Source organism: Rousettus aegyptiacus, unplaced genomic scaffold (assembly GCF_014176215.1).
Source record: "Rousettus aegyptiacus isolate mRouAeg1 unplaced genomic scaffold, mRouAeg1.p scaffold_m13_p_6, whole genome shotgun sequence".
NCBI lineage: Eukaryota > Metazoa > Chordata > Mammalia > Chiroptera > Pteropodidae > Rousettus > Rousettus aegyptiacus.
Window position 1 is genome coordinate 40,386,364 of NW_023416309.1, and position 20,224 is coordinate 40,406,587.

Sequence of the window (20,224 nt, forward strand, 5' to 3'; positions counted from 1 at the left end):
CTTTTTGCCTGTTTATCCAACATAGAGATCTAGCCATAAAGGGACTGCAATATAATGTGCAACCCCCAGCCCGCTCCTCCACTGGCCTGGACTGGTGGCCAGGAACTACTGTTCCTGCCTGCACCCCCACCTCAAGCCCTGCCGAAAGAAGTTCAGAGTGATTCTCTACAGAGGGGTCTACAAAGTAAAGGGTGGCTAGTCTGAAAACCCACAGTTCAGAGACGTGAAACCAGACCCTCTCACACCCCACCACTCCTAGAACAGCCTCTTCCTTCTGGGAGCGGCCCAGACCCACAACACGCAGGGGACAAGTGGGCCTGTTGCTCAGAACAACTGGCTCAGCTCCAGTCAGATCCGGCCTGGATTCTGTCTTCCCAGTTTCTGCCGCCTGTGTCAGCCTTGTGTCTGCTCTGCACAGCCGCCCTCTTCCCCTCAGAAGGAAGCTCCTGCTCTGGGACTGACCATCACTCTCAAAGAACAAGGCCTTGTCTTGGCAATTCCTGAGCTGGAGGCAGGCAGAGATGTGGGCCTCATTCCTTCAATAAGTACCTCGGGGCTACCCAAGCCAGGCCAGTACTAGGTGCTGGGATATTCAGGAAAAAACAAAACTTGCATAGACCTGTCCTTAGACAGCCTAAGGTACAGCCAGAGGGTCAAGTTTTCAATTCATATTTTTTTAAAAAATAGAGGCAATTCAGGACAATCGACAGTTCTAAACCCAAATGAGAATGAGATAACTGTGGGCCAAGAAAGCAGACAGTGTAGCACAGTAGTTAAAAAGCACGAGATTTGGGGTCAGAGGCCAGTCTCATACTCTGGGAGTATCAATTACCAGATGTGACTTGGGCATGTTAGTTAACCTCTCTGAGGCCTCAATTTCCTTAGTTGAAAATGGAGGATGTCAGACCCTATCTGGGAGGATTAAATGAGATAGAAAGTGTTCAGCCTAGTCCTTGGCATTTAGCTGGCACTCCACAAGTGTCAGTCATCCTCACTTTCATTATTATCACCATCACTGACTAGGCAATAGAGAGGTACTAGGGACTCCTGATCAAGAAATGGCCTAGTAAAAGAAACCTACATCATTCACCTCTGGAAGCACCAAGAACTGGGTAAGAAGAGAAACCTTGGGTTCCCCATCCCTATTCTGCTGACCACTTCAGAAAGCTACTGTCTGTGCTGATGAGAGACGGGACAAATTTAACCTGGCCAGGGCCGCAGGAGACCCTGAACCAACCAGGGGCCTTAACAGGGCAGACTGGAATTTATGCTCCCTCAAACTGCCCACAGCCCCCTTTAGTCCTCTCCCATCCCTGACTTTCTACCATCAGCCTGCTGGCTGGAATGCAGGGGCCCCTGTGCCAGAAGGCCCAGGCTACATAGGAGGCCAGGAGGCACAGGTGGTTCTCAGAGGAGATCCCTAGGCTCCAGAAAGCATTTCCCCCACAGGCGCAACAAAGCTGGGACTTGTTGTTGGTCAAGATGCCTTTGCTTGTTTGGGCTGTAGCCCAGACAGTGAGGCGGCTGGGCAGACCAGGGAAAGCAGAGCTAGGGAGGAGGGGTCAGTGGCAAACCCTTTTGGCACCAGCTTCCTCCTTCCCTGGGTTTCTCACTTTGTTCAGCACAGTGACCCAAAGGAGGCTTGGGAAGCACTTTTCACTACCCAGCAAATAAAGCCACCAGGAGAGGGAGAAAGATGAAAGGTTTGGGGGGTTTTAATTTGGTTGGGGGTATTTAGGTGGTTTGAAAAAATAATAAAAGGAAGTAGTTTCTTCAACCCAATTAATTTGAAACCCAGGATTCAGATCATAACCAGCCAACAGTGATCCCACAGCACCTAATACCTATTATCCCTCTTCCGAGACTCGAAGTCCCAGTGGAGCCAGAGTTGGTCCCCGAGGCCTGGTGGGAATTTTTCTACTTCTTGGTGGGGGTGGTTACAGATGGGACATAAGCATGGCTTCAGTCAGCCTGACCACAAAACTCTGGGGTCTCAAGCTCCCCAAGTCCACACAGACCCATGCAGTCCTGCTAGTCATGGGTATGCATGGCTTTCTAATGAAGGCTTAAATTCGGGTGCTGCAAGAGCCCACTTCTTCCCAAGAATCACGTCCTCTTGGCCCCAGACCCGGCCAAGGCCTCCTACAGGGGACAGAAGAGATTCTTATCTGTTTCCTTCATTATTTCCAGGAAAAGAGCCTCCACCCACAGGCCATTCTGCCCTGGTGGGTCCCTTCCACTGGACCCTAGAGGCCAGACCTTCTGTGGCCCTACCACCTTAGAGAGGATGAGAAGAGGAACTCTCCTCACTTAGACTTTGACCTAGGAAAGGTTTTCACATAGGCGTTTAAGGCCATACTGCACCTGGAAATCCCTTCTCTAAGCAGTTGCCTGCCATCCTGTCCAATTCCTCAAGTTTTGCTCAACCACTCACACCATACCCCAATGCTTGCTTTGGAACAGATTTGTTCTGGTGGCATGTTTTTGTCATGCATTTTTGAAATTACAAACTATAAAAGCTATGGGTTTTTTCTTTGGAAAAACATTAGGATACCAAGAATTCATTTGATTGGAAGTTTCTTTTCTTTCCCACTAAGCCACCTGGGCTGGGATACAAACCTTTCAGAAGAAAGAAAAGAAATGAGACAAATTTGCAAACACACTTGACAGTGGTGTGGGTTCCTGATTTACTGGCTGGGTGACCTGCCTCACACTGGGCTTTCAATGTTAACACAGTACCTGTGCCAAGTACTGAACATGGTTAGCTGCTGCCTTAAGGTATCCTCAAGTCAAAGGTTTCTAGAGAAAACCAACTTCCCACTCCCCCTCCCAATCATCTTCTCCCTCTGTGAAAAAGCCAAGGAGTTTATACCCTGATGAGAAAACTGCTTGGCACCCTGAGGTCAGCCACCACCTCACAGGCCTGGGCCCTCTGCCAACTCAACAGCAGCTGCCCTCATCTACTCTCAGGGTCTTCATCTCCTATATGGCCACAACCAGCCACACGGACTGGCCTGAAGATGTACAAAACTTCCAGAAAACAATGTTTCTTTGCACTCCACCACCAACAGGAGGAAAATTCGCATGGAAAGAGAGTCTCACTGGGTAAGATCTAAAGAATAAAAAAAAAGCACTTCAAGAAACACAGTGATTGCCAGAAACTCGGTAACTAGGTTCCTAGCTCCTCCTTCGTGCTTCAGGAAAAAGGAAACAAGGGGACCCAGTGGCTTTAAGAATGTACATACATGCACACTCACTTATGTCACTGTAGCTTCTTGAAGTGACTGTCCCAGGAGAAGCAGTGACATAAACATAGAGCGATGAAGGTAAAAGGCAGGATCCCACATGGATCATCTCAGAAGAGTTGGTTCTTGTTCTGGGGGAGGGCACCGAGAGACCAAGGAACCTGCCTGCCACACTGACACACATTTACAGATGCACAAGCTCTGAGACAGGTGACAGATACACACAGAGTCACGAAGAAAAGGACACAAGATCTGTGCCTGGGAAAAAAACATCACTGGCTATCTATTGCTCAGTTAATTTTCATGAGGTGCTAACTGATTCCTCTGATCATCTCTTTTCCTTTTGTTGGGGAAGCAGAAAGTGCACAGAGGGATACTTTTCCCTCTCTGTGGAGAGGAAGATGAAATAAGCTTCCTCCTACAGGTGCTCAGTGTGTTTATAAATTCAAGGTTCATCCAATCACTGGGGAGGTCCCAACCTAAAGAATAGAATTAGGTCTCCATTAGGAATTAGGTCTACCAACCACAGGAAGATATCTTGTGTACTGAGAGTCCCAGGAACCTCAGGTAGGTTGAGCTAAGCAGGAAACTATGATAAAAGCAAAGGATGGTTTGGGTGAGAGAAAGCAAAAACTCTAGGCCTTTGATAAAGTCACAACGAGAGCTGATTCTAAATGAGATGTTTATACCCTGGTTCTTGGGACCCTAGCCATGGGAGAAACTCTCCCATGATAAATCAGTACCTTTTCTCAGCTTCCCTGAGAACAGTGAACACTAGATAGTCTGACTGACTAGGCGGACTCTAGACAAGTTGTTTCTCTGAGCTATGGATCAGAGTTTTTCTGGGGACTGACTGGACTTCAAACATGGGCCAAAGGATGGCAACAACAGGAAAAGGAGTCAATACTTTAAAGCCAACCTCACCTGACTGACTCAAATACTATCCCATGGACAGGACCAGGCCGTGCCTGCCTGGACAGAAGTTAGTATGCATCCAGCCAGGCCCAGTTAAAGGTCAGCCTACCGCAGCTCTTCCCTGGCCCCGAAGGTGAAAGTCTTGTGCATGCTGAGAAACAACAGCTGTCAGATCATTGCTCTGCATCTTGCTCTCACTATTTTGTAGTTTTAATACAAAATTTAAAATGGTCAAACATCAGGTTTCCCAGGAAGGCAGGGTTTCTGATCAACATTTTTTTGTCTGTCCAAATTCCTCAGTCTTAGTTCCAGAAGTGAGGTCCCCGACCTCGCTAGGGCTTTTTCACCTCTTTTTTTACTGTCAATGAATGGGGGAACACCTCTAAGCACCCTCCCATTGGCCCATCTCTCCCTCCCTCTCCCTTGCTTTGAACTCTCCCTTAAATCCCTGGGTGCCCTGCAAAGTTACCATGGGCAACTCCTCTTCCTCCAGCTAAATATTATTCTGCTTTTAAAAGGGAAAAATCAGCCCAGGGAATCCCCCAAAGAAGCCTGCTGCACTCCTCCCTTTGTAATGAAGCTTAATAATGAAATGCCCTGCACTCCAATTAGTAAGAAATGCTCATTTTCTCTAGCTGAACACCCCCTATAGATATATCTAATTTGTTTCCATACTTCCATCTCTTTCCTCCACTGAGTTTGCATTTAAAGGTTATGATCTGTTGGTGCCCTCCCAGTCCTGGCAGGACAGCTCGGGGGAGTGGCAGAGTTTTCTATAATCTTGGAGCCCCAGTGTGACCATCCCTGACACTCTTCCCTCCATTATCACATCCATACACATAAGCTCTGTCTCTTTTAGGCTTTTTATGAGCTGCCCACAGAATAGAAAAGAAGGGAAGGGAGAAACATCATTTGGAAAAATTAAGAGAAAAGAACAGTACAGGAAAAGGGGAGGGGGTGGGTATTGCTGAGAATGCCTGTTTCTCAATGAGAGAAATCTTCTCTGCCAAGAGCGGCCCAGGGCAGGAGCTGCTCCTAACTGATAGGCCCCTTGGGACCCAGACCCCTCAAAGGCCTTGGAGCTCCAGCTTCTTTCCCCTTGTCAGGCCTGGCAGCATGACTGGTACCAATTCCTGACACAGTCTGAAGGGTGCCAGGAGCAGCACAGAGGAGCCACTGTGGTAGGGAACCTTGGCGGAATGCCTCTGCTGGGCCACCCCATCTCAGTGGCCAGCCCACATCTCTTTCTTCTGATCCTATGGAAAGTGAGGAATATAGTCCCTTTCTGAAAACATGATCCCTCAGATGAAGGCTCCACCCCCAGCACTACACCAGATGCCAGGCCCATGGCAGGGCCATGGGTAGGGGATGGGCAGGTGGTCACCACCAGCTCTTTAACTCTTCCCAGAAGCAGAGCAGGGCGATGCTCCCAGTATCCCCCTACTCAGGTCATACATATGCATCTTCCCTCTCAGCACGACTAGGGGCGCAGAATGGGGAAAGACCCTCTCCCCCAGCTCCTGGAACAAGGTTACCTTGCAATGAGGCAGACAGTAAAGGCAGAAGACATCCTGTTAGACATTCCTAGTGGGTATATCTGTGACAAGGCCCCAGTCCTCCTCAATGGGGAAAATTCTGTCCCTAGTTTTAGGGACTCTCCACTCAACTGCCGGAGATGAGCATTTGAGATTTGCTGATGCTCTCCCAGACGCTTTGCCTCTCTCTGTCTAATCGTGTCCTCTCCCAGCCCTTACCAATTTCTGGGTAGTTATCTGCAGCAGACTTATGCTCCTCTAGCACCCCTACTATCTGTCCCCACCACTCCCAAACCAATTCAGACAGGGTCCTGCCCTGGCTCCCCAAGTCTCACAATCTGTGCTCCTGCCACACTCAGTCACAAACAGCGGGTAGAACTCACTTCAAGCTGGCAGCCTCGTGTGGTAAAGCTAACCACCCCCCTTAAGGGGTAAGGGGTGGGCCAAGCAAGCTTGTGCCTGAGCATCCCAAGGTGTTCTTGCTTTGTGGGCACCCACGCAGTCTGTGGCAGACGCATAGATAGGGGAATCCTCTGCCAGCCAGAGTTGGCATCTCGTCCTACCTCTCAAATCTGCCACTAGCCTCTAGGACTGAAGACCCTCCAAGAAGAAGAGGCCCTGCAAGACAAAGACCTGAGGCCCCCCAGCCTGGCCTCCCAGCCCAACACAGGCCCGCATTAAAATCAACACTCCGTGAACACACAAAACTGACAGGGCAGAGGGGGAGCACACATTGGATACAAAGATCAGGCTCTCATGAGACGCGGCCTGTTGGTCTCCCATGTTAGCTCCAAGTGACTAAGCGCAGGGTGGGAAATAACGCCATCGCGGTGGCCAAAGCTCCCGCCTGGGCTCCAGGTTCGGCAGCCTTTTCACAGGGAAGATGCCTCTGCCTGGAAAAAAATGCAAGCATTGTGTGGGGACCATTAATGCATGCGCCTCTGCACATTCCTTCGAGAAGCAGGGGCACACTTGTTCCTAAGCCCCCGGCCTGTGCCCCAGTGATTGTGCAGGCCTGGAACACACTGCACATGCCACCTGGTCTTTCCCCCCAGGCCCCCAGCTCTGTGAGCGGTGGGAAGGGGCCCGTCAAACACCCTGCCTTCATTGTGCCCCAGAAAGAGGGGACTAATTACTCGCCTACACTCTGGAGCGCCCAGGGAGAAAACAGAGGCCAGTGGGGTGGAGAGGGTGGGAAATGAGGGTGGAGGGGTTGAAGAAGGGAGAGAGAAAGCCACAGGATACATTTCAAAGTTTCTCTAGCAATTTGGGGGTGGGGGAAAGAAAGCCTAGAAAGCCTGGTCTTGATGTGAAATCATACAGAGGTCAGGGCTGGGTCTTCCACCCTTGTGAGAAAGTGGTGAATCGGGGACGGTTTATCAAACGATCATTTTTTTCTTTTGAAACTGGGAGGCAGCAGCTTGGACAATTCTGCAGATGTGCTTGATGAGTTAGGGACAAAAATGGCCCTTCTCTGCCCCCCTCCTCCCCTCCTTCTATAAGGGCTCCCATCGGGGGTTGCTTCTCCCTCCACTGCCTCCTGGACCCTCCCCTCCCTTCTTCAGTGGTCAGCTGAGACCCCCACCCACTGCTTGCTTTTGTACTCTTGGCCTTTGGACATACTGACAGGGGCCTTTATGAGACCCCAATCAAGACCCCCATGTCACAGGTACCTAGTAGAGACACCAGACCTTTTCAAACAAGGGACAACAAGAAAAATCGGCTGGCCCATTGTCTCTCCTCTGTGCTAAGTGAGATGAAAGGGGCCCGCGGCCCTCTCCCCACAGCCCGCCTGCCAATCACCTCTAGTTATTAAGGTCACAATGTGTAAATTCTTTTGACCTGCACCTAATCAAAGATTCACCGGCTCTTTCAAATCCGAATGGGGAGGAGGGGAGAGATTCCCTCCCATAAACCCAGTAAACTCTCCCTCAATAAAATTTCTCTCTCTGATTCCTTCCCTGCTTCCCATCTCCACCCCCTCGCTTCTCCTCACTCCGCCCTCCTCACAACTAGCCTCAAACACAAATGACAAGCCTCATGGAATTACTACCCAAAAAACCCAAGGAGGATTTGAAAGTTTCTATTTAATTATTTTTAAAGAAAAAGTTTTCTGACAGGCACATTGCCCAAGCAAGCTCAGAACCTGTGGCTCTGATGCCGAATCTCTCCAAATAGTAAATGGTTGGCTGGCTTTTTTCTCTCTCCTAAATCAACCTCGCTTACTTTGCCCCAAATACCATTATACACAGAGAAAACAACTAGAATTAATAATACTCCGTCACTTTGTCACTTAGCATCTCTAGCTCAGTTGCTGACCCTCTACAACCCAGCTTGCACTTAGTGGTTTTGTAAGATGAGGGGGAAAAATTACCAAGCCCAAAGTAGGCAACCCTCAAGAAAAAAAAATAATCATCATATAGTAGAACAATAAAGAACTGAACCAGAGGAAAGAACTTGAGAGAAAGAAAAACCTGGGATTTATTATAGTTTGAAAAGGACAAAACAAACAAGGAGAATAAGATGCTTGCAAATCCCTATGCATCACTATCCAGACTGTGTACTTTTACTTTCTCTCTCTAATCATCACTTAGAATAGGGAGGAGGCCTAATAAACAGGGTAGTGATAAGTGAATTACATAAGTTGCCCACAGTCTACTTCTACTGGATGCTCTACTCTCTCGACTCCTACTTTTCCTCTTGTCTCTCTGATGATACTTTTTGCCTTTTGGTTTCTCCTTGCCCAGCTGTCTTCATTTCTCTCTGAGCTTTCCTTGGGTACCAATCTCATGTTATTTCAACCGTTGTCTCCACAATGATGCCTTCTGCATCTCAAACTCAAGTCTGAGCTCCAGGCCACCATTCCTGACTATCGCTGGCCATGGCGACCTGACTGTCCCATCGTCGCCTCAAACTAACACGACTAAAATGGAACTCAGGGTCCCTTTTAGTCATCAGGCTCATAGAGGAATTCATGCAGGTCTCTTCCCTCTCACCCACATGCAGTCATGACTGCCTACAGACTATTTCCTCTGTTTCTCCTAAAGCCAGGTTGTCTTCCCACTGTCCTTAGGAGTCCGGTCTCCTACTGCTAACAAAGTGTACTCCTGGATAAGTATACAAACAGCCTCAGTCTCCACCCTTCCAAAGTATCCTATACACTGGGCCATCACGCTAATCAATTAACAGCTTAAATCTGGCCAAAAATCTTCCATGGTTCCCTACTATCCTCAAGTTAAAGTCAAATTCTGTTCTTTAAAGCCCTCCAAAACCAGGCCCCAAATCTCTCCTCTAGCCTCACTTACACCACTTCTTTACACAAATCCTCCACCCCAGCCAGCCAAACTTGTCTGCTCTGAACCTCAAACTTACATTGAGCTTCCCCGTTCCTTAACATGTATGTCTTTGCTCATACTAGTTCCCTTGCCTCATATTCCCTTATGCAATTTAAGAAGAGCCATCTGTTAAGTCCCACTTCAAATTCCGTGTCACCCAAGAAGTTCCCCTGATTTAGCAAAAAGGCTACCATTTTCCTCCGATTTCCTGTCAATAAACCTGACAGTTGATGGCTCCACATACTGCGTATATACTGGAATAAATCTGAGGACGTGTATTGTTTCCTCAATGTTACTACAAGCCCCTGGATAGTAAAAACTGTCATTCATGCCTCATACTCCCCATGTGACCTTGCACGCTGCAGCATTCTTGATACATCTGTAAGGCAGGCACTCCGAGAAAATGCATTGCACACAGAAAAACATTTCTGAGTTTACACTGCCTTTTTAAACAAATTCCAGTATTTTAACTTATTTCTTTCCCCACAAAAATTCCCAAACATGAAACCAAGTTTAACGTCGCAAAAGTAAATGTAAGGAAGGATCTAAAGTGAATTGTGGTTGCACAGCTCTAAAATCTAATAAAAATTATGGAATTGTAAATTTAAATTGTACACTTAAAATGGGTGAATTTTATGGTATGTAAATTATATTTCAATAGAACTGTTTAAAATAAAAAAGTAAATGTGGGTCCATGCCTCTTTAATTTAAATAACTGTAAAAATAAGGAAGAATCCTCTATATAGTTGCCCAATACCGAAACAAACAATTAATGTAATTTATGCTCTTTCTAACTATAAAAATAGGCTCATTATAAAAAAATTTAAGTATAAAAAATTAAAAAGTAAATGTCAATAAAATCTACTACATAAGAAATAACTCTGAAGAGATAATCAAATAACTATCATACTGTTTTGTGGCTTCATTAATCAACATATGACATCTTTGAGGTCAATAAATATATACTTATATCATCCTTTTAATACCATGTAGTATTCTACTGGGTGAATATACCATAAAATATTTAACCAGACCCCTATTAATGAATATATATGTGTTCTTAATCTGTCTTTATACATATATCTTACATATTGTTTGGTTATTGCCTTAGAATAAATTCCTATAAATGGAATTTATGTGTCAAAAGGTTTTCACATTTTTATTTGTTACTTATTACCAAACTAATGCAATTTTAAAACCCAAACTTTTCCTCACCTTATTCTTGGAGACAGTCCACACTTACCACCCAGCAAAGAAGGATTTTCCTGGCCACAGACCTCTAACAAGTGAAGAAACCTTTGAATAATCTATATTTTTTGTATTAATTTTTTGTTTTTATTCTTAACCACAGCTCACTCTGGATACTAGTAAGATTCAAACTGACCAGGAGAGTAGAGTACTTCAAGCCCATTAACCCATGCATCCCTCTCTTTGCCAAATGTTGCAAATCTCACCCTCATGTCCAGCTGACCCTTCTCTTGGGTCATTTACCATAGGACCTCACTCTAATCACTTACTTTGTCTCCTCCCATTCAAGCTCAGAAGGAAGAGAGGCCCAAACTTGGCCAGGACAGCTAATGCTACAGCTACAACAGGCAAAAAATAACCAGAGAGACAGAAACATCCTATAAGAGTAGAGTCCTCAGGAGAAAGAGAAATAGTAGGTCACGTGCTTTGAGCTGGACCCTCTCTGCAGCCCCTTAGGGCCACAGTGCAGTGAGTTCAGGGTGCAGAGCATGTGCTAAGTGATGGCTGATTAAATCTGGACAGCATCCTATAGGAAGAATGTGTTCCCGAGCCTCCAGAGTTTTGACCAGGCACCACAGGACTGACCCAGGGCAAGCCTCAAGCTAATTTCTCTTTCGAAATTTCCCAGTCAATGAAGGGAAGGACTGAGACTCATGGTGGCCACAGGTAGAATGGGGTTCCTTCCACTTTACCCACACATCTCAGCCTTTCCTTCCCTATCTGTTCAGCCAGTGCAACAGAGCCACACACAAAGGAGGAGAAGCAGCCCCCACAGCTGCACAGTGGCCTCTACCACTGGGGCATATTTATACTTGAAAAGCTCTTCCTCCACATGGCCTTCTTGCCTCTCTTTGTGTCTCCCTGTCTAGCTCAGCTCCTAGAAAGAAGCCAACCTAAAGCTTCTGACCACTTGCTATGCCAACATAATGGAAACGGTGGCCATCCCCTACCTCTCCCCACCTCCAACACCACCCAAGCACCCAGAACCAAAACAGACATAAGTGTCTCCAGCTAAGAAGCAGAAAGCTACACCTCTCTATATCAGGCAAATGAAGCATGGAAAATCAGAGTAGAAAAAGGCTTCACAGCCCCATATTCTGCATCAGCAAGCCTACCTGCAGAGAAAGTATAAGATGAATAGCCTTTAACATCTTCTCAAAGCAGGCTCGAAATGCAAGCTCTTCAGCCGGCACAGGGAGGCTTCAGCCCCCAGGCCCAGTGTGCATTTTCTAAAGTGTACAGACTTTCGATAAGGCTACTGTTCCCAGCCTGCTGTGAAAATCAAAATACTATACCATAACCACACAGCCATTGTTCTAGAAGCTGGATTATGGCTTTGCTAGAGAAAGGAGCAGAGGAGGAGACAGCAGGGCAAGCTGAGAAGGGCCAGAGACAAGTCTGAACACAAAAACATGGAAGGGGGGAGGGCGGAGAACAGCAAAATATGATTTATAATTTTTTTAATCTCCTTAAAGCTTCTCTCTCATTACTTGAAATTCTCATTTGCAAATTAAGACCCTACCCTGATGAAGAATCTGGATGTGATCACATTCCAATTGGCACTCCACTTGCCCCTCCTATACTTTTTTGTTAACCAGTCATGTTTTAAATTTGCATTGCAAACTATGAAAAAGAAAAGCTTCTCCAAAAAAACAATTTCTTGGGCCAGCAGCTCTTGGACTAATAGTCCCTTTGCAATTACCACTGCTTCTATACGCATATACTCCTCTCGCTCCTCCCTCTACTCCTCCTTCCCTTGCCAGCACCTTCAGCCTGAGCCAAGCCTGTCTGACAGAGCGCTACAGACCATGTCACAAACTACTCCCTATTAAAATGCCCTTGCCAGAGAGAAGAGTAAGAACCAGCTGGAAAAAGAGGGAAGGATCTTGGGTGGTCAGCTTAATAGGGCACCCCAGAGGCACAGGGGTTTCATCTATAGCACACAAGCACATAACTCTTACAAAAGATAGGTAATAAAGCCCCTGCCCTCCAAAGCTCACAATCTAAAACTTCAAAAGAGTCTTGTTCAAGAAACTGCTAGAGACGCACAAGGGTTAGCAGATGTCCAACCCACAATGTCAGAGATCTTTTAGTACTGGTCTGAAGGAAGAGTCAAACACGTTTGTTGGCTTGCTGAGGCATAGATGCATCCTTAATGGTCATCATACATAGAAACTCTGGTCAGCACAGCAGAATTCAGAATCGATCAGACCTATGATTCATAGCACCTTTATAGCCAGTTTTCCATATCAGTGATATCAACATATTTTCTACTGTTGGTGGTATACATGGATGTCTATTCTCTTTCTTAATGGTGTGAAAAAAAATGTTCCAGTTCTTGGGTTCTAATCTCCTAACCCCCATCCCAAATGGAACTACTATAATAAACTTACTGAAACTCACTGACACAGGGAAACTGTGATGGGCAGCTAAATTCTTGTTCTTGGGTCTTAAGCCCATGACCAAGCAGAGCCGCATGTGATTGTCCTGAACTTGGAGAAGAAAAGACTGCCACCTGGAGATCCTAGGGACCAGGACTCTGATAGATGAAAAGGGGGAAGCACAGTTTCAAAAATTTGGTTTGAAATGAGAAGAAAAACAAGGAACCGAAAACGACTCCAAGCTAAAATATTGAAATTTGCCCCAAATGGCCTGACAACCACCTAACTGCAGCAAGACAGGGTGATCCTTCCACCTCTTACATGACCACGCCCCCTCCCCCCATACATAAATACACATTAATGCTACTGATCCATCCATGTCCGACCACTACCTTTTCCACTCAGGTCCACTTCAACCCCCAGTCTACTTATAAGAGGAGGCTCCATTGGCTCAAGAAACTAAAAACACAGGTATTTCATGAAGATCTTTCTTCTGACCGATCTGAGTGTTACAGCTAACAGGTGGGGAAATCTTCTTAAATATATGAGTGTTATCATGACAGGGCCACTGGAACGGATTGGTGCCATAAGTCAGACAGGACTAGAAGTTTCCGCCCCACCATCAGGATCCCCTTTAGCCTTGACAGATCAAACTCATGCCGAAGCAAGCTACAGGGATCAGTTCAGTCTCCGAGCCAAAGGTCTTCACAGTGAAGGACCAAAGCTGCCCTGGCTGGGCCTCAGCCGGCCCGTGTCCCAGATTAATCACCACCAGGCAGGGCCTGGAAACCAGGCTGCAATCTGAGCCCAGCAGCACCTGCACAAGGGTCACCCGGCTCCTCCCGCACTCCACTTGGGCAGCACCCCGGGGCATTGAGAGTGTCCACCTGTTGACTAGGTTACCTGGAACACTAGGGCAATACATTCAGCCATCTTCAATCCTGTAGATAAGTCACAACAGCTTGAGTGCATTAGTGAAGGAAGGATGAAAGACTTGGTGACCCAAGTAGTGAAATCAAGGCTCGAAGTGAAAGAAAATTCTCAGCCTCTGAACAGAAAGAGAGAAAGTGCCCAATATCCCTCTTGTTACTGTCTAGAGAGGAAAGCCAGCTCAAGACGAGCAGTGGGTTAACTAAGCCTTCAGAGATTATGAACTAATGAGATGCTTTGCGTTTGGTACACATTCTCGTCACCTACAGATCAACAAGATACTGAAAAGAAGAGAGACCAGAGCAGGGATGTCTTTTCAAAACACCCCCAAATGGTGCCAAATATGCTAGTGTATAAGGAAGCTTGGAAACAAATTCACTCTGTGAGTGTAGGAGAGCTTCTTCTAAATGCCAAGACCTCAGAAAACGGTTTCTTCAAATGATCACCTAAATCAGTGACCTATTTCAAATGCAATATGCTCAGAGCTAGTGACTAAGTATGATGTGTGTACACATATCCATCTGCACTAGAATGCATTTTTTAGGACCAAAAGACCCTACTATATTATAAATTTTCTCAAATGGTAATCTCTTTTATATGTTTGGTTCTGTAAGTAGAGTAAAGTAGGAGGAAGTATTCTTGAGGCTCAAAAAAAAAAAAATCAAAAAGAAGGAAGATAAGCATGAAGATCTGTATCTTAGAACCATCTGTACCAGGCCCTAACCTGTGATATAAGGAGAAGCCACTCATGGATGCAGCCTTTCCCACATGCCCCATGGCCCTAGGGAAGAAAGGGTGGGGAGGGGTCAGAGTCGGATTGAAGTGTGTGTCCCTTGAAAGAGCAGAGAAAAGCACAGGTCAGAGAACATGAGAAAGCTCCTGCACAGTACCTTCATTTGAGGAGGAACACCCACATCCTGACTGTTACACCTTGTACCTCCAGAGCTCCATCTCCAGGAATTCCCTTTGAACTCCAGCTGCAACCCAGAGTTAGGATAGAGCAGTGGCTACAATTACACACTTGCTTGGAAGGGGAGAAGGGGGGCGGGGGGGGGGGGCTGCATGTGACAGGCCATGAAAGGTCCCTGCCTATAAAACAGACTGGAAAACAAACCCTTAATTTAAATGTTAATGAAAGTGCTGTGGAGACATCAGAGGCTTCCCGGCTACTCAGAGAACAGCTACACAAGCCACAGAATTTATGGCTCCCCTTCACCCTCCCGCCTCCCTCTCTGCCTCATCACCCACTGAAGTTTAAAGAGTAAAAAAAAAAAAGAAAGAAAGAAAGAAAACCAACTAATTTTAACATTAACTCCATGCTTCCACCTTGGGATGTGATTGCTAAATTATCTGTCGGCAGAACAGTGATCAAAGGTGGAAAAACACAGGCACATTGCACACACAACCCAGAAAAGTCAGCCACAGCTGTGGCAGGAAAATTACCTTCTCTCTTCCTGATGTGGGAAGAGTAGAAGAAATAGTGGTACAAGCAGGGACTGGAGCCAGGAGGTGCAAGCAGCAGGAAGAAGAGGAAGACTGATCCCTCCAATGTGCTCTGTTCTCTCATCTGAGAATATAGCACACCAATTACCCATTTGACTGGTCTGTCTCTCTATCAGACTATGCTGTCTAGATCACTGTTGTTTCCCCTGGGTCTAGTACATACTAATGCTTAAGTACCTGGAGAGAGAAAGAGAGATTACGAGAGGAAAGCAAGAGGGAGAGAGACAGAGACGAAGAAAGAAAGAACTGAAACACTGAGATTGTAGGAAGGAAATAAATCCCTGTTAGCAGGGGAAGGGTCTTGATGCATGGACTCTATCCACAATCTCCAACCTTCTACAGCAGCCTCTCTTTCTATTTGTGATGTTTTATTTAAGTCAGCTCTTGACAACTGAGCTGACCTCGCTGGCTAGGGAAGAAGTTGCTCCCACAAACGAGTTCTTGGGCCTGGTTAGGTTGCTGGTCTCAGGCCAGAAGCTCAGCACTTGAGGCTCCCTATACCTATCCTCCCCTGAGTAGTGGCAGAAATCCAGGGTCTTGAGAAAGTGAAACCACCCCTGTGGCATTTTGTCCTTGCTAATGATAGATACACCCGCTGGAGAGGCTTGGCTTAGAACACGCAGTGAACTCTAGGGTGGTGAACACTGCCATGAGATTCAGCAGGTTGAGACTGATTTAACTGTATCCCTACACTGACCCTTTTCCACTTTTTGGTCATTCCAGACTGGACCAAGGGGCCTGCCTAGCATTACCCAGAATTTCCTTCTTTCTCTTGGTGTCATGCTGCCCCTTATAGCCATGCCAGCTCTCCATGGTGCCTTGTGCCTCTGACTCTCTCATTCAGCATCACACGCAGAGGTTTCCTCCTGTTTACTCTGCAGCCTGGCAAAGGAGGACACCAAGCCACTCCTTGCCTAGGGAAGTCTTTCCCTAGACAGGCCTTCGAGGAAGCTTCCCTCTGCCTCAACCCTGGAAAGAGAAAACAGAGAACTCTTCATGTTGGCCGTGGGCCAAGCCATCAGGAGGATCACACAATGTGAAGCATGACAAAGTCATCCATCGGAGTCTTTCTTCAGGTTATCGAGGTTAGAGATCTTCTTCAAGACCCAGCTCTCTATCACCAACCAGAAAAAGCAAAACTCAGAGGCACAACCTTTACTTCTGATTCATCTTCTCCTAAAAGCACTGAGTGAGTTACAAAATCCAGGGCCAAAGGACTGCTGAACCACTGGAAACCAAAAGAATCCACATTGAAAGTTGGCTACCTCTTTTTGCAATCTTTCAAACCTCTCTGTCAGAGAAAACTCCAGATGCAATTACCTTTCACTAAAGAAAGGTGTATTTCAACAGGCTAGTGAATATGCATCTACCCCACATACAACACACAGTGAACCCTGTAGCCACTGGAACAAACACTCTGCTCTCCCCAGAAACCCACCCCCTTACCAAACAGTACACAGTGACTGCTTTCCTTCCAGACTCTCCCTCACCTCTGGTAGAAATGAAGCAAGAAGGGGCAGCTGCTCCATCAAAACCCCCCAGAGGCCGCAACTCACTTTACAAATTTGAATCGGTACATTTCATGCAGACTTGGACTAATCCCCCCAAAAACAAACAGGCCACCACAGTGAGCAAAGTAACACAAAATTATATTGTATGTTTAATAATGCAGCTAAGTCAAGTTTCTACACCTATACCACTCATATATTTCCCTAATGACAGAAACAAGAAAAAAAGGGATTAAAACCCAAGTGTCCTGGGAAACCTTCCTGACCACACTCACTCACATGATAGCAAGAGTTGTTCAGAGATGGCAAAAGGATTCTGCTGAGCATCTCCTATTTCTTGGAGGGTAATAAATATGGTGTCTGCAAGGAAAGAGGAGTCGGGTGCTCTTCTCTCTTCCCCTCCTAGGCAAACAGAGCAAATGGGCCTACAGATTCATTTCACCACCAGGACCCCCACAGCTGGCTTGGAAGGGGCCCTGCAAACTGAAGATCTATGAGCATCTGCACTCTTGAAATGGAGTGAGCATCCATAGCTACCTGAGTGAGTCTAAGCCTCCATTATACACTGCCTTCCTCCACTCCTCTCTATCTCAACTCCGGTCTCCAGGAAAAGTGAATGTCCCCCAATTCCCACAGAGCCTTTCAAGAGCCACAGCCACGTCCAAGATGCTAGTGGTTAAGTCATGGCAATGACCCAGGCCTGCCTTGCGGCCTTTCCTCAGCCCACAGGATGTGGCAACAAGCTAGAGACCCAAGCACCAACTGCTGCCTCTTCTGCCCCATCCCACATGTCCCCCGAATAGAGCTTCCCTGAGGCTCAATTTCTCCCTCTGCCAGAAATGGCATCCCCCCTGCCCCCTCAACAAAGCCAGCCTAGTTTCAGACACTTAGTATCATCTGACGACCATTATAGTGATGGTACATCTTGTCCCCCTGAATAGGATCTTCAGGAGAACTGCTTCGTAGAAAGTGTTCAGTCAGTATACAGGGAGTGAGGAGGAAAGGGAGTAAGAAAAATAAAGATGGAAAGTAGGAGGGAATGAAATTAAGTCTTTAACAGTTCTGTATGTCCTCACTCCTGAGTATTTATTAACTTTATTCAGCTGGAAATAATTTTAAATGACAATAAAATATATTGCACATTCTTAAGAGTCTGTTCTTCCATGTTACTCATAGAAAAGTGCTCAGAATCCAATGTGACCTCAGGAGGTTGTATCTCTGAGACCAGCTGAATGTACCTCAGCCCTACAATTATACCCACACCTATGTCCTGACACCCGAGGCGTGGCTCCAGCATCTGACTTCTATTCAAAGCATCCTTCTTTCATTCATTATCAGCTCTAGGCTGGGCCTCCACTGAAGGAGGGCTTCATCTGTAAGTCATGAATGTTAAAAACAGAGCTACTGGTGTCAGGGCAAGACTATGAGTAGGAGGAAGAAGAAAAGGTCCTTGCCTGCCTCCCTCTTGTGAAGACAACTGGTTTTCCTTCCATGTTTTTTAAGTGCCCAAACATAGCTCTAAGCATAACTGGTATTAAATATCATCTTCTGTGACCATTTACAAATCAAGAACTCAAGATCATGGAAGGAAGGCAAGGCGATATTTGGACATAGGAAAGAATAGCTGCATTCTCCCGGTCACGAGCACCTCAAAATAAGCCTAAGGCCTGAGGTTTCATGTTTCATACTATAAGTGTCTAAGTACACACGTAAGAAAGTAAAGCAGAAAAGCCCTAGCATCAAAGATAAATATGATGAATAGCTCTGACAAATTAATTGAAATAGAAGAAAGAAATCAATTGAGGAAAGAGATATGCCAGGTCTCCTAATGGTCCAGGTTCCTTCTCACTGAATGAGGGAGCAATGAGGGAATGAGAAATTGTCAGGTAAACCAGGAGTACTTGCCCTAAAGGACAGCTGCTGTCCATCCCCCCTCATGTTCTTCTTGAGGGGTTCAGGGTTTCATCATATGGGTGACACTGACAACCATACTCAATAGGGAAAGTGGCAGAGAGGTGAACAGAAAGCAGACATTGAGGACAGGAACACTACAGGAGTAAAAAGAGGAAAGAGAGATTCCTCCTGAACCTGCACCTCAAGAAGACTACAAAAGGGCAGTGTAACTCCTCGAGGGCCAGGAGAGTGGGAGCACAGGTGGACAGATGAGAGCAGGCAAAGCCACTAAACAAATACTATACCAGAGAGGAGAGTTCCAGTTGACACATGATAGCCCTTCTAGCTTTGCAGAGGATTTTCTTACTCACTATTTCAGGTCATCTTCACAATAATCTAGAAAGGTCTATAAAGGAAATTGTATTTACATTTAATAGATGAGGAAACTGAGGCACAAAGAAGGGAATGACTTACTTGAGGCCACTCTCCTGGTTGGTGTCAAAGCAGAACTCCAATCTCCCAGAACAGACCCCAAGGCCAGGAGGTAGTGTCTCCCAGATTGGGATAAATGAATGAACGGTTCATTAAAAGGTTATTGAAAGGTTCAAATTCAGAGACATGAAAAGAAGAAATGGATCTAATAATAAGATGAAAAGATCCCTGTCCCAGTATACATTTGGGTAAGAGATAAAGGGGCAGAGATAATACCAGAATATACCCTGGTAATCTAGTATAAAGGTAGAATCCCAAATGCAAACTGTTTTTAAAAAGAGTCCAAGATACCATCTGTGGAGTTAGGGAAAAGGTCATCTCAAATACTGTGGGTCAGCAATTGAACAGCCAGCCAACAGTGAGTGAAAGGAGTGCTCTAATTTTTCAATTGTCAGGTTTATATAATGGCACTGAACTGGGTGATTCTTAGAACTATTGTCCTTGTTTTCATTTGTAATCAGTGAAAGATCACCCCAGGGCAAGAAAATACACCAAGAGGACAAGAAGACTCTAAAGGAAAATGTGAAGAAAACATAAGACTCAGGTTTTCACCAAGGATGAAGGACATCAAGGACGCAGCAGAGGGTCTGGCATAGAGTTAATGACTAATAAATATTTGCTGCATGTAGCAGTAGCAGTCTTGGAGTAGTACTAGTAATAGAAAGCTAGGTCCTTCCTCAAAACCGGTCTCCAAGTTGTGGCCAAAAAAACCCAAACTCAGTTAATTGTGATCTAAACTGCTTCTTTAATGATGAGAGTGGATTCTGTCCTCAAACTCTTATTGATGACGTCTTCGACAGTTGCCATGCTCTTTTCTGTTCACACTCCAGAGGAGGTGTCTGGAGCAGAGAAGTATGGGGTGGGGATGCTGGGAGAGCCTGTCCGCGTTCTTTGGCAAGAATCCATAGACCATCTCTGGTCCTGAAGAACTTCCTTCTACTACCAAACCCTCCCCAGGCCACCCCAGTCTCCTTAAGCCAGTAGAAGTCCACAGGTAAATACCGAGACAAAGTCACCAGCCCACCTGTCACCTACCGCAGGCTGTCCCACCTTCCTTCAATCCTTATACATATCCAGCCCACAGACCCTCCCCCAAGCCTGGCTAACTGGCTTAAAAGTGGCAGCATTAGGAAGAAACTGAGAAGGGGACAAAGCTCGATAGCTCCATTTTCCACCCTCCACTCCCACACACTTAGGCCTCTCTACTCCCTGCTGGTCCTTCCTTCCCTCTTTCCTAGG

General features: G+C 46.2%; 1 protein-coding gene across 4 annotated transcripts in view; it reads right to left on the reverse strand.

Moving 5' to 3' along the window:
- The window catches only part of FBXW4 (F-box and WD repeat domain containing 4), a 76,371-nt gene that overhangs the window by 32,678 nt on the left and 23,469 nt on the right, over nucleotides 1–20,224 (reverse strand). The window contains exons 7-8 of one of the 4 annotated variants that reach the window (XM_036222252.1): nucleotides 17,998–18,001; nucleotides 12,068–12,096 (exon numbers count right to left, since the gene is read on the reverse strand). The exons of the other annotated variants lie outside the window; for them this stretch is intronic. Coding sequence (XP_036078145.1) covers nucleotides 12,090–12,096; nucleotides 17,998–18,001 — 11 coding nt within the window. The 3' untranslated portion in view covers nucleotides 12,068–12,089. Of the gene's footprint in view, nucleotides 1–12,067; nucleotides 12,097–17,997; nucleotides 18,002–20,224 lie in introns of those variants that run through there. 4 annotated transcript variants of the gene reach the window in all.